Here is a 14,814-nt window from a genome sequence, read left to right on the forward strand (position 1 = left end):
TATAGTGTGTAAACATTGATATGAAAGCATTCACTGAAGAAATCAGTAGAGAATCCTAGAAGTAGGGGCTTCAGGAGAGAAAATGCTTGCTTCCATTATGGCTAAGAATTTAGGGAGTTGCAGTTCCAGCATATTTGGAAAGCACCAGGTTGGGGAAGGCTGTGCTACAATGCTCTGATCTACTTCTTTTTATTGAATAATAGTCATTTGTGCTGCTGATAGATCCCTGTGTACAAATTGTTCCTTTATTGAAGCCATGAGGAATATTCTGTTATTTTGACAAAAGTAATTTTTTTTAAAAGACCCCAGTGTTTTGTATTCAGAAAGGCTGACTCCCACAGCAATAATATTGTTAAATTTTATTCTCATAAGGGTCAAATTAATGGATTGAAGAAATAACTGTATTTTTCACTTTGTGGTCTGTTGAGTTGCAGCAAACTGCCTAAGATGCAAGGTGATTCCTTGCTAGGGGAAAGATCTTTTGGAATGTATTTATATATGATGCTCATTATAAGGACAATTAGGCTGAGACATAATGACAAGCCTAAGATGACACATTATGGTTCGTGAGCATTTCAGTCCAAAGTTTTCAAGTCTAGTTAGTCTGATGTTGATAATCTGCTATTCTTACGATGGTTTGCACTATAATTTTACATCTTTATCATGTATTGTGATTGAAATGGTGGGAGTCACAATCATAAACCAAAATAAGTGGCATACAGTTGGTTTTCTCTAACCAACAATTCCCCAGGTTTTTTGTTTTTGTTTCTATGGACAGTATATTTACAAAATGATGGTTGGGACAGCATGATAATAAGAACATGGTTGCCATAACCAAATGTAGATTGATATTCATTATATCAAGGAGCTGAAAGAAAAGACAGGGTCTTAAAATAGCAGAAATATTCCTATTTTTATTAATTACACCAAGAAGATTATTTATCACCCAAACTTCGTAGCCCAACTCAAATAAATATCATGTACAGATAATTTGAAACCAGTCGTTTTCTCTTTACTTCTGTTCCAAATAAGTTTCACGGACACTCCTCCTCTCACTTTTGGTCTTCATTCACTGTGGACTATAACAAGGGAGAAGAACCTGTCCAAACGCTCAGTGGTGCCCAGTCCTGCAAGCTAGGGCCAAGGACATCATTAGAAAACAGGCCACCTTTGAGGTGGGAGATTCACTTCCTTAGCTTTTGGTAATGGAGAGGAACAGAAAGGATCACTATTTGGGAGAAGAAGAGTCTATCTTTATGGTCATAGTCAAAGGAGGTGGGACTACAATCCTCTCTACCTAGGCTAATTGCTGTGCTTACCTTTCCTTCACAATTGCACCATTTTCACTTCAGAAGCAATTCCTCTGCCCAAGAGTCAGTACCTGGTCTTTCAAATATCCAGGTCAATGTGAGCGGTGGGCTGGGCTAGTTTAGTGCGGATGGGCGGGGGAGCGAGCGAGCTGCGACAGGACGGCCAGGGCAAACTAGCGACAGGGCTGGGGCAGGCGTTCCGGAAGTTACTTCCGGGTGCACCGGTCAAACCTCCTCTCACCGGATCGGTAAATTTCACCAACTGGTTCTCCTGAGCCGGTGCGAATCAGCCGAAACCCACCACTGCTCCAAACTATGTGGGGAACTGGGCTATAGGGGCACTGAAGCAGTCTTTTTCATCCTTCTATTTATTGTCATATCCTGTCTTATGTAGGTTAAATATTATTTTGTGTCTATCAGCTGGGATTTTCTTCCAAGTTGTAAAGGGGTTTGGGGCAGGCTCTTTTGACCACTGGAGGATTTTCATCCTATGATTTAGCTGAATTAAGTAAAACTTTTATTCAGATATCAAAAATAATTGAGATTCATATGGATTTGTCTCTGCTTTAAACAGTTGAACATAACAGTTGTTGCAGTAAGGCAGTCATTCATATGATAGGAATTGCTCAGAAATGAAATCTACATAAATTGTAAAAATGGCTTAACTTTTGCAGGATCCTTATCAAGGCACTATTGTGTTAGCTACTGTGAAAGGTGATGTCCATGATATTGGCAAGAACATTGTAGGAGTCGTTCTGGGCTGCAATAATTTCAGGTAATGAGACTCAACCTTTTGTCTTGCACATACCTCCTTGTACTGTAATTAGTTGACAGGCTAGAAATGTCTCCTGCAAGTGGAACATTTAATAATTTGGCTAGCTTTGTTACGGCAGTTTAGATTGTTTTAATAAATATTTATTATATATGTTTATTTATATAATTTAAAAAGTACCGAGTCTAAAAACCAGGTGGTATATATAAAGTGTATGTGTTCACACAGGAAGAGTTTAGTAAAGGTTGACATAGTTTTGCCAGCAGACCTAGGTACCCCAGGGTGATATGGAGTAGTTTGTCTGATTGTTACTGTTGGGCCACAGTCAAAACGAATATTTTACCAAGAATCTTATTCTTGTTGCAAGCCGCACCTATTAACCTGGGTAAAACTAGCAGTAACAATAACATGGGTGAAAGATTGGATAAAGCTAAAGAATAAAAGATTTTTGACCTTAGAAGGCCATGATTTGCAATCAGGTTGGCATACATTCCTATGGGATAATAAAAATAAAATGCACAAATACTTTCAAAGAGCGTTATTGCAAAACTGGCTCAAACTCAAAAAAATCCACTATGTGAAAATCCCAAATTGGCTATCACCGACAGAAAGGACAATCCATCCAAATTTTATAGATATGAATAAAATGCTAAGATACAGAGACATAATTGACGGACAGGGAAATTTAAAAATAATTGAAGAATTGGCAGAACAAAACATGAAAGTTGACTGGCTAACCTACTTGCAAATCAAAACTAAACACAATAATGATACTAAAATATATGACATCGAAACAGAACCACACAAATTGGATAAAATAATTCATAGCTCGGATAGAAAGATGATAAGGAGAATATATAAATTTCTCCTGAAGCATAAAATGTAACTTCTTTTCCCTCTAAGATTACTACCCTCTTTATATACCTTTTAAGTCTTCTTTATGTTTCAGGCTTAGAAGAAACAAAGTTCTTAAATAAAACAAAAGAAAAAGAAAAAAATCCATCCCAACCAGTATTGTAGAAATAAAGGAAAAGATTTAATCCATAGGTAAAACAAGAAATAGGAGAAGAGAATCGAAACTTTCACTTTAAAAAGTAAAAAATGTTCACAAAACTTCTATCAATTGGGAAAAAAAAGACAACACACTGTCCAATAATGCTTAGTTTCGCCGCTTATTTCCTTTTCTTACCAGTTTAATTTAACTTCAATCTTTTTTGGGCAGTCTTTTATAAAAATACGATTTCCTCATCAGATGGACAAACTTTCTCTTTCCGCTTTTCCTCCCGTTGCGGAGTTGTCCCGACTTCAGCAGCTTGAGGCTGTGCTTTTGTCGCTGGCTAGAAGAGATTCTCCTGGATCAATCAGGGACTTTGCGACTTTGGGATGGTTTAGGTCCAGATGGACCGTCCAGCGGCAAAAGTGTCAACTGCGATCTCGGAACTCTGAGGTCGTATGTCGTACCGTTGTGATGTCAGCTTCTTTCTGTCCATCTGTTCTTAAATAAGAAATTTCAACCCTGAGATACAAATATTCTCTTTATTGGTAAATAAGAAGTCACTGGATTTAATAGGAAGTGTAACTCAAGCAAGTGCAGTAATAACCAAGAATGGGGCAGTTGTTGCATAAGAAGGCTCAGGTAAAGGGGAAGATTACAAGCCAAATGTTGTTCTCTTGAGCTTCCTCACAGGATGATTGAACTTTTGTGTGGACTATTAACAGACATGGATTAATTGAGCATATGTACAAATTATTAGCAAACTTCCATTTCCTTCCTCAGAATTATTGATTTGGGAGTTATGACGCCATGTGACAAGATACTTAAAGCTGCTCTTGAAAACAAAGCAGGTACACACTGATTTGTATTTGTCCAGTTTTATGGAGCTTCAAGAATATATTTACATCATTTGAAAATGTGCATCTTCAAATGCTAGTTCTCACTAAGCTTACTAAGCAAATGTAGCTAAGGTGATAACTGGTACAATCTTCCTTCTTGAAACAGAGTCCTTAATATACATTAGGATTTGTCAGAAAAAAAGATAAAATTTTGATTTGATATTAAGTAATCCATTGGCGGATGTGATTATTTTGGCTCAGCTTCAGTGCAATTATTTACTTTACCGTGTACAAATGTAGCCAGCTTATAGAATTCAGATTTATTTATCTAAGGGTAGGTTCTATGTTAATTTTCACCAAATTATCTAGTGGTTTAAAAAATATCTAGGAATTTAAAAATTAAGTTAAAATTCAAATATATTTTAATTTTTTTTTCATTCTTAAAATGACTGGAAGAATAAAGTTATAACTATCTGGTTAAAAAGACAACAGTGTTGTATTCCCCATAGATATTTGAGATATTTAGAAATTCTAACCCTACTCATTTCGCATGCGTTGAATGTCCAGGAGTCCAGGGTGATAACTCTAGCTATAGAAAGTTAGGAGAAAGTTCTAAGTCATGGTTTCATTTAACAATTGGATGGTATTTTTACCTTAAAGTTTAACATAGATTCTGAAATCATAGAGAAAACTTTTGGAAATATTTGACTATTTATATTTGTAGATATAATTGGCTTGTCTGGTCTTATCACTCCATCTTTGGATGAGATGATATTTGTTGCCAAAGAAATGGAAAGACTAGAAATAAGGATCCCTTTGCTGATTGGAGGAGCAACTACTTCCAAGTAAGTTAGGTTGCTGTTGTTGGCAGCGGATGTTGACCTAAATACATAGATTTGCTTATGTAAAAAAGAATACAATTTGTAAAATTAACTGTTTTATGTTCTTTTTAGATTATTTTAACCAATATTTATTAGTTATGTTTATTTATAACATTTTTATAACATTTTAAATGTACCAAGTCTGAAAATCAAGTGTCTGAATCCTAATTTAAGTTTCAAAGAAGTTATTGATTTCCTCACTGAAAAATAGATGTATAAACCTGATTTATTTTTGGTACAAGTACACATTTCATTTAGCAAAAATGATCTTGGTTTTGCAACATTGAGAATCAAGCCATGCGTGTTTTTCATTAACTAAATTTTCATGCAAAGGTCCCAGGAGAATTGTAATACGTCATAGATTAAAGATAAAAAATGTAATGGGACGAGAAAACTTAAACTATAAGAAGAATTTCAAACTGTTTCTTCTAGTTATAGATGGCTGTTCTAACAGCAGTCAATAATTAATTAAGTAACTGATTTTGTTATGAGGTGTGTGTTGTAAATTTGTACCATTGTGTAGTGAGAATTGCCTTTGCAGCTTGAAAATGAAATCATAGTTTTTAAAATATGAAAAGCTGGCATTCTGGGGAGTTTGAGAAGAGAATTTGGGAGATTCAGAGAATGATAAAATTGGAAGATATCTAAGAAAGTGTCATCTGGCTCAGTCAGGCAGTATTTATCTGAGAAATATAGCCTCTTAGATATTGATTAGTTTCCAGTATATTATGTTAGAGCTTGTTGAAAAAAAAAAGAATTTTGCAGTCATATATATAATGGATATTTTTCACTGACTTTGTGATATCCAAGTTAGCTGTCATTTCCTTAAAGGAGAAGATGAATTTTTCAAGGAGTTACAGATTTTCCATCAGAATATGATCATATTTGTACATTAAGATGTTTTTGACTGTTTGTCCATATGGTTGTTGTTTTCTTAGGTTTCCTTTTATGTTATTACAGAACTCATACAGCTGTAAAAATTGCTCCACGGTATAGTGCTCCTGTCATTCATGTCCTGGATGCCTCCAAAAGTGTGGTTGTTGTAAGTTGTGATAAGATTTCTATCTGAAAATGTATACCAGGCTGCTCTAATCTGGTGCATCCCAGATGGATAAAGATTATATAAGAAATAAATAAGTATATGTGGTCAGATGTGAATCTTCTTAAGGCAGCAGGGCAACTAGAGCGAGGGAATAGGAGGAAATCCTTAATCATCAATTCCAGGGCAAAACTTTGCCTCTTATCAGGTACACCTGGATTTCATCCATTTAAGGAAATAGTCAGCCTTCATTTCATCCAGGAATGAAGGGAAAATCTTTCTCATCATCTTCTCATTTCAGATCTGCTTTCTTAACTAATTCATTTTTTTTCATATTTGAAGTCTGCAAGTAAGGTCTTCAGTACATTCACTTGGCATTCTTTTAGTTGAAATAGTACTCATATGAAAATATGATGTATCTATGAGTAATTCTGTGATTTTTACAACAAAAGTTAGGGTAGTTACTACACATGCTGTTTTGGAGTGTCACCTCATTAGCGTATATGTTCTCAAAAGAGAGAATTTGAAAAATAATGGATGCCGTAATCACAGATTTAAACATCATGTATTTTTACAGTGCTCTCAGCTTTTAGATGAAACTCTAAAAGATGACTTTTTTGAAGAAATAAGAGAAGAGTATGAAGACATTCGACAGGATCATTATGACTCACTCAAGGTAAATAGTGGTAAAACTACATTTTAATATCACAGGAGCATTGTGTAGGTTGTAAGGCTGGCTATGTCAAATGTCTCCCAGAAGCCCATTGGATCTTCTACTCTGGTCCTGTCTCCTGCTTTGTGTTAGCAACTTGGTAGTTCAAGATGCTATCATTTGTCTTTCAGGGGACATCTTATCTAATATCCTCCCAAACCCCTAATTTGTGATTGAGGGATATGGTCACAATATCAGCACCACCTTACTGGTGATTGAAAGGTCAAATGGCAAGACATGAACATAATTTCTGTAACACTATCTCCTCTGCTTCTTTATCCAGATTTCTTTTCCCCTCCTGAAATTTCAGATTTTAATCTGAAGTTATGGGAAACTCTTAGATCTGTGTTTTTTTCAAATTTTCACTTCCAGCTTCTTCCTGTTTCCTTTTTAAGTTCTGCCTTTATTTTTAAGAGGACTCTTTTTTTTTTGCCAGATTGTGTCTCTTATGGGTTTGTGTCTATATAAAAGGGAGTATCTCTTCCTGGTGAAGATGGAGATTCTTAATCTACAGTATACACCTGGGGATATTTATTGGGAATGTTTAAAAAAATATTCATAATTAATTTATTTGATTTATATAGCTATATTCACTTTTATGTGACTCTAGGAAAAAGTGTTCTTCCTGCTGATAAGGGTGCCTTCTAGACTTGTATTAATTATTGCTAGCTCCATTTCCTTTTATCTAAATGAATTAACTGCTAGATTTAAACCATACTGCACTAATCTCAAGATTTTTCCTCCCATATGTAGGAAAGAAAATACTTGTCTTTAGAGCAAGCAAGAAATAAACGCTTCTATTGTGACTGGAAAACTGAGACTAAACCAGGTTAAGTTTTAAAACTGTTTTCTGCTTTACCAAAATAAAGATATGTAGAATCCTTAGTGCTCTCTGAGCTTGGTTGTTTTCTTGTAGAATTTTCATTACCCAACTAGGTAACATCTTCAGTGCTAGAAGGTGCTGAGCTATAGTAGATATATTTTCTTCTATTAGGAACATGGACATTTTTGAAAAAAAAAACCTCCATAGTGAATTGAAATTGGATTTAAATCTAGTTTTCAGTATTTATAACTTAATGAAAATTAATTTGTAAATATTTTTACTCTCAGAAATTCAACTGGTTACCATATTGTTCTGTTTATTTTTAAGAGTCTCTACTTTTTTTAAAGAATTACTTGGAGAACTGTTATAAATTGCTCTCTTGCTCTCTCTCTAGTTAATTAATTTTATTTTAATTTAAAATTAAATAATATATTAAGTTTAAAGTACTTTTAAAATATATAAGAATTAATAGGGTTGTTTTGTACATAAAGATTGGCCGGCTGCTTTCCTTCATATAGCTTGTCATGGATTTCTGTAGGACTGTTCATATCAGCAAGAATTGGCCCAACCAGTCAGTGCCAACAGAGAGAAAACGTTATTCCTAACACTTTTGATGAGAGTTCGAATTGCTGAGGCCAGAAAATGCTTCTCTCAGTGGTAGTGCTGGCCTTGTGCAATAGACTCCCAGTTGAGGTCAGGTTAGCCCCCAAAACTTTTAAAAATGGAGTTGTTTTGAGAAGTCTTTCCCTGAAGTTATCACGTCATCTTTAACTTCTGTTTTTATTATTTGTATTTTTAGGAGTGGATGCTTATACTGTTTTTATGGAATTTTATACAGTGAATATTTTATCAGTTTTACATTCTCCCTAAGAGTCATTTGATTGCAGGATAAAAATGTGATTCTTACTTGATCCTTATTTACTTACTGATAAAAATACTTAATCAGTCAATCAATCAATCAATCTGCTATGCTCATTGCTAGCGCCTTTAAAAGAGTATTATGTATTTAGAATAATTGGGATTCCAAAAACATTAAGAGAAGGTCATAGGAAAAGAATTCTTGATCTCTGCCTGCCTTATATGAAGTAAGAAGCAAATAGGTTAAAACTGCTATATAGATTTTTCGTGGAGAATTATAAACAGCTACCACGAATCAGCTCTATATTCTCTGAAAGTTAATTGCAAAGTTGACATGAGGAATCCAGATTAAAGCATCCCTGACAGATGAAAGGCACCATAACGTTAGTAACCAAGGGATTTGTAAAGTTATGATTTCCCATATACAACAGCTTACTATTTCTGTTCCCTTTTTTTGCCATCTCATGCTGCAGAAAAACCATACATATATTCTTATTATTTTCCAGCTGGTTAGTTCAAGGGAAATAAATGTAGAGTCAATAGCAGTCCTGTTTGTTAGTTTCATACATGTTCCCTGCATTCAATAGGGTCCAAAGCCTTGGCTAACTGACGTTAAGCATACGATAATCCTTCAGCATCAAGTGTTTGTACTAAAAGCATATTTAAATTGAGTCTGTTGTAAAAAACATAGGTTGAAACACAAAATTTGTGTGTTGAATTTTCATAGTTAAACCACAGTTCCTTGGCACTAGAGTCTTTGAAGATTATGATTTACAGAAGCTGGTGGACTATATTGACTGGAAACCATTTTTTGATGTCTGGCAGCTTAGAGGCAAATATCCCAACCGGGGATTCCCTAAAATCTTCAATGATAAAGTAGTGGGTGAGTAGGCATAATAGCATTTTCTCTAGTGGAGGATGTAAAAACTAGGTTAATTATTATTTAAAATGCTTGTTGTTGTGTAAACATGCAAAGGAATTAGTGATGCAGATGAGATGCAGATAGATTAATCATCCATAAAACAATTATGGAACTGTAAATGCATGTTGTCTTTATCTTGGCATGTAGTGTACACAACTAATTCCATTAATGCAACTTTCATTTTTGTCATTAAAGTTTTTTTTATTTTTTCATTTTCACAACATATGTATACTAATACATAACCAACATCATATTGTATTATTAAATGTTTACATCAATTCATCTTATCAACAACTCCCAAAAACCAATTATTGGCTCTTCTGCTCTCCATACACCATACTTGTACTTTATCCATCACTTCCTACTCTCTCTCTCTCCTTCCCCTCCCTACCTCCTTTCTTCCCTCTGACGTCCTTCCTTTCTCGACTTCCTCTTCCTCTCCCCTTCTCCTCTCTCCCCTTTCCACTCCTTTCTCTCCCCCCACCCATGTCCTCTCTCCTATCTCTCTCTTCTTCCCATACCTCTCTTCTCTACTTCCCACTCTTCATCTCATTTACTTGGTGTATTTCAGCTTCTGAGCGAGCTCCATTTTATGTTGATGGTATTTATAATTCCTTTTCGATATACATATTTAATTTTTCTCCTCCTTTTTAGTAAAAAAACCCAATATAACAGAAAATTATACATGTATAGTCATTGTGTTTTTAATCCCCCCCAGCCTAATTTTGTTCGAGATGTAGGTCACAATTCCTCGCTATTCTCATCATTATCTTTATAAAATTATACATCCTTGCATGCCCTCAATTTGTGATTCTGTCTTTTTATCTCAATAGTTTCCCATTGTAGGTATATTTCATGTTCCCTCTCCATTTTTCCACATCTTGGATTGGATTACCCTTAATTGTCTCTAGATGGCAATCCTTGCTATTCAATATTTGTTATACTTCCCTTAAAATAATGAGGTGTAAACATATTTTGACCCATGCTTAGTTGTCCTTCTATTGTCATATTCAATCAGTTCGCAACTCAATTTAATTATCATGTTAAAAAGTTGGATCACAAACCTCTGCTTTATCATCTCCCCATATCAGTTTCATATTTATCCATATTCCATATATTTAACCTTTATTTAGCTATCTTTCCATTATCATATTCAACCAATTAGCAACTTTATTATATTGTCATTGTTTAGGAATAAAGTCTTTATCTTAACTTTATATTTTCCCATATAATAGTTTCTAATTATCTGATTTTTTCCTAGTAAGTCTTTTGTCCCACTTCTCTGTTCCTGACTTCTTCTTTTCTTTATTTTAACACATCCACTCTCTTCAATTTTCCCCAGGTCAAAAGAATATTTTATATTTCTCTTTGTTGGGACATAATCTACTTCAATTTTCCTTATGCCACTAACAACTTCCAAAACCACTTTTGTCTCCTTTTTTTTTCCTTTTGTTGGGACATCTCCCCTTTTCACAATTTTCCCTATACCATTGCTAGGACCAATGGAGTTTTTTCTCTGCTTTTTATTTCCCTCCGTTTCTACTCCTTCATTGTCTTGCCTCCCTCTTTCTTTAAATTCTTTCGATATCTGCTTCTCTGGATTCAGAATTCTATTTAGACTTGATTTTGCTGATTTTAATGATTTATGCATGTCGTTTATAATTTCACATAGTTCTTCGAATTCCCAGTTTTCCATGATATCCAGTTCCAAAGTTACAGTTAGTTATACAGTTCTTATTTCAGAGTTCTGTTCCACTTTAAATTTGTCTGCTTCATTTGCTGTGGGGGAGAACGATGGGTTTTAAGTTCTGAGGTAATAAGGACGAAGAGGCTGCTGAACCGTTAACTGTTTATTAACTCAACTCAGGCAAGAACAGAACAACAACAGACCGGGCTGACAGCTATTTATACTGACAGTATAATCAATGGGAGAACAGGAATTGTCCCGCCAAGGATTTGGCTCAGTTGGACCAATCAGGGGTGATCGGGCGAGCGCCACCTGCTGGTGGACGCTCTTAGTACATAACAATGGGAGCCATCTTAGTCTTTTGTTCTTCCTTAGTGTTCAGTTCCAAAATTGCAGTTAGTTATACAAGACTTATTTTGAGATTCTGGTCCACCTTAAATTTAATTCAAACCGGAAGAGAAGCTGGGGCCATCTTAATCTTTTGCCAAGAGAAAAAAAGAAGAGGAAAAGAAAAACAAAATAAGAAAAAAAAAACCTTCGTGTTTCCCAGTTCTTGATTCTGTTATTATTCTTTCCCTTGCCAGCTTCCGGGTCCAGTCAATTGTAGGTGCTCAGAATATATCACTTGAAACAAACTTGCAAATAGTCAGGTTCTATTTCTCTTTGCCTCCTACTTTCCCAAATTCTGATTTATAGCAGTTGGTTAATTAAAACTTCGCGTACAATCAAGGTTAGGTTATCAGTTATCAGTAAGAAGAAGTGCTGTTTTTTGGAGTTAAGATATATTAGCTGGAAAAAGTTCAAACAGAATAATTCCTTCAGAATGTTGGTTTCTATTTCAAGTCCAAAACCAACTTTAAAGTTTATATTTGAGTGGGTTTGTCATTTCTCTGCTTTCTCCTTTTGTCCGAAATTGTTTTAAATAAATAACTTGGGGGGGGGGCACTGGTGTTTCAACCCTCCATTATCTTATCTTCTTTCTTCTTTCTTTCTTTCTTTCTTTCTTTCTTTCTTTCTTTCTTTCTTTCTTTCTTTCTTTCTTTCTTTCTTCTCTCTCTCTCTCTCTCTCTCTCTCTCTTCTTTCTTTCTTTCTTTCTTTCTTTCTTTCTTTCTTTCTTTCTTTCTTTCTTTCTTTCTTCTCTCTTTCTTTCTGTTGAAAAAAATCCCAATCTGACCATCAATATTATTTATGTTCTCAAGATTTCTTTGCCTTTTCCAGGTTTGATTTATAGTTGTGGGTTAGATAAACTTTGTTACCGGTCTTTCATCTCTTCCGTACCCTCCTGAACATTTGCTTTGACAAAAAGCCAGCATCGTATCAGCCATATTGCAGACTGCCGCCCCGACTCCAATTCATTAGGCAAATCTCTGACCTGCGAGGGACCAGTTGCCTCCCTCTGGATCTGATGAGATGCTGCCCTTCTTCACCCCCACCTCCAGTAGGGGTTCTGATCCAAAAGGATCTCGGAATTGGTTTGTCAGATGGGGTTCATGTGAGGCTCTTAAGAGCCCACACCCCCCATGTCTGTCAGCTGAAGAACTTCCTGTCGACTCCTAATCCAACTTTCATTTTTGAAAGGCTTGTGATTAGCTATTCATTAAATCATTTTCTTCTGCCATGACAAGATATTATTTTGGGCCATCTGTAATCAGTGTGTGGATAGAGAGGATTTACAAGATTGTTCGTATCTTCCTAATTTAATAAGAGAAAATTGTATGTTTGGAGACTATCACTAGGAAATGTACAAACATTCATATACTTTTTATGAAATACTTATTTTCATCCAAATGCCTGCAGTAAATCTCACTGTAAAACTGTTGATAGCAATGCAACCATTGAACAGATGTGATAAGGAAAGCAAAGTCAGTGATTTTAAGGTTGCAGGTAAAAAAAATATATCCAAACCTTGATTACCGTATTTTTCGCCCCAATAAGACGCTCCGGAATATAAGACGCACCCAATTTTAAAGGAGGAAAATCTAGGAAAAAAAAGATTTTTGGGCTCAATTGCCACTCAATTTTGGGCTCAATTGTGGTCATAAGTTTTCTTTCTTTGTTTGTTTCTTTCATCTCTCTCTCCCACTTTCTTTTTTTTCTTTTCTTTTTTCATTTTTTCTGCCTTTCTTTCTCTTTCTCTCTCTTTCTGTTTCTCTCTGTGTCTGTCTCTCTCTCTCTCATGTGTAGCTTTTTGTCTCTCTCTCTCCCTCCCCCCCTCTGTCTCTCTCTATCATTCTGTCTGTCTGTCTGTCTGTCTGTCTGTCTCTGTATCTCTGTCTCTCTCCTCCCTCCTCCATCTGTCACTCTGTATGTGTGTGTCTGTCTGTCTCTCACTCTCCCTCCCTCCCTCCCTCTCTCTCTATCTCTCTGTGTTTCTCTCTCCTCCCTTCCTCTCTGTCTGTCACTCTGTGTGTATATGTGTGTGTGTATGTGTCTGTTTGTCGCTCACTCAATCACTCACTCTGTGTGTGTGTGTGTCTCTGTGTGTGTGTGTGTGTCTGTCTGTCTGTCCCTCTCTCCGTCCCAACTGGAGAACAACCTTTTCTGTCCCCTTACCAGCCCATCCGGGAAGATGAGGAACGCGAGGGGGATCCCTCCCCCCCCCGCGGATGGGCTCCGAACCAGCGGAGCCTCGTCCTTCTTTTTAAGCAGGCAGCTATCAGAAGAAGGCAGCGCGGCTTGTGCAGCAGCCGAAGATCGCCTGCTTAAAGATCGCCTGCTTAAAGATCGCCTCCGAACTAGCGGAGCCTTGTCCTTTTTAAGCAGGCGATCTTTAAGCAGGCGATCTTTAAGCAGGCGATCTTCAGCTGCTGCACAAGCCGCGCTGCCTTCTTCTCTCTGATAGCTGCCTGCTTAAAAAGAAGGACGAGGCTCCGCTGGTTCGGAGCCCATCCGCGGGGGAGAGGGATCCCCCTCGCAGGCGATCTTTAAGCAGGCGACCTTTAAGCAGGCGATCTTCGGCTGCTGCACAAGCCGCGCTGCCTTCTTCTCTCTGATAGCTGCCTGCTTAAAAAGAAGGACGAGGCTCCGCTAGTTCGGAGCCCAACCGCGGGGGGGGGGGGGAATCCCCCTCGCGTTCCTCATCTTCCCGGATGGGCTGGTAAGGGGACAGAAAAGGTTGTTCTCCAGTTGGGACGGAGAGAGGGACAGACAGACAGAGAGACACACACAGAGAGACACACACACACAGAGTGAGTGATTGAGTGAGTGACAGACAGACAGACAGACACACACACACACACATATACACACAGAGTGACAGACAGAGAGGAAGGGAGGAGAGAGAAACACAGAGATAGAGAGAGAGGGAGGGAGGGAGGGAGAGTGAGAGACAGACAGACAGAATGTGAGGGGGATCTCTCCCCCCGCGGATGGAGCCTCCTCCTTCCAATTGGGGGGATCCATGCAGAGGATTTCTCCCCCACCCCCCAATTGGAAACGAGGTGGCTGTCAAAGCAATGCAGCCCTCCCCCCCCCCGCAGAAGAAGGAACAGGAGAGGAGTTCGCGCCAAACGCCTCTGCAGACGATCTTGAAAACCTGCGAGGTTGCTTTCGGAGGGGAAAGACGGGCAGCTGTGCAAAGGCTTGTTTTAAAGCTGCAGGCTCCAAGGCTGCAGGTGCCCAGGGAGGGCGGCAGGGGCAAATGCTGCCGCCTGCCCCCTCCCAAAGCAACATCGCAGGTTTTCAAGATAGTTCGGACAGGTGTTTTTTAAAAAGAAAACCCTGAAAAAGCCACAAGATCTGGAGAGAAGTCCGGCCAGCCCGAGAAGACATTTCTGAGAAGAGATCTCGCCATTTTTTGCATCGGGGCATGCTGCAAGGGGGGGGGGGAGTGAAGACCTTTTCCAGCTGGCGCAAAGGACTTCCCCGGACTTGCTTTAGTGAGTACGGGCCCGCACTCCACCACCACCAATCCAGAAAAGGTCTTTGCTCCCTCTCTCTTGCAGCAAGCCCCGATGCAAAAAAACGCCAAGGACTT

The 14,814-nt window shown here is 37.6% G+C and overlaps 1 protein-coding gene across 1 annotated transcript in view; it reads left to right on the plus strand.

Annotated features, from left to right (window-relative positions):
* MTR (5-methyltetrahydrofolate-homocysteine methyltransferase) overlaps positions 1–14,814 on the plus strand; it is a 92,576-nt gene that overhangs the window by 66,504 nt on the left and 11,258 nt on the right. The window contains exons 22-28 of the mRNA XM_081944861.1: positions 1,985–2,085; positions 3,860–3,927; positions 4,640–4,760; positions 5,757–5,838; positions 6,413–6,511; positions 7,301–7,376; positions 8,956–9,111. Coding sequence (XP_081800987.1) covers positions 1,985–2,085; positions 3,860–3,927; positions 4,640–4,760; positions 5,757–5,838; positions 6,413–6,511; positions 7,301–7,376; positions 8,956–9,111 — 703 coding nt within the window. The remainder of the gene's footprint in view (positions 1–1,984; positions 2,086–3,859; positions 3,928–4,639; positions 4,761–5,756; positions 5,839–6,412; positions 6,512–7,300; positions 7,377–8,955; positions 9,112–14,814) is intronic.

The sequence above is a fragment of the Natrix helvetica genome, assembly GCF_964273705.1.
Source record: "Natrix helvetica genome assembly, chromosome: 2".
Taxonomy (NCBI): domain Eukaryota; kingdom Metazoa; phylum Chordata; class Lepidosauria; order Squamata; family Natricidae; genus Natrix; species Natrix helvetica.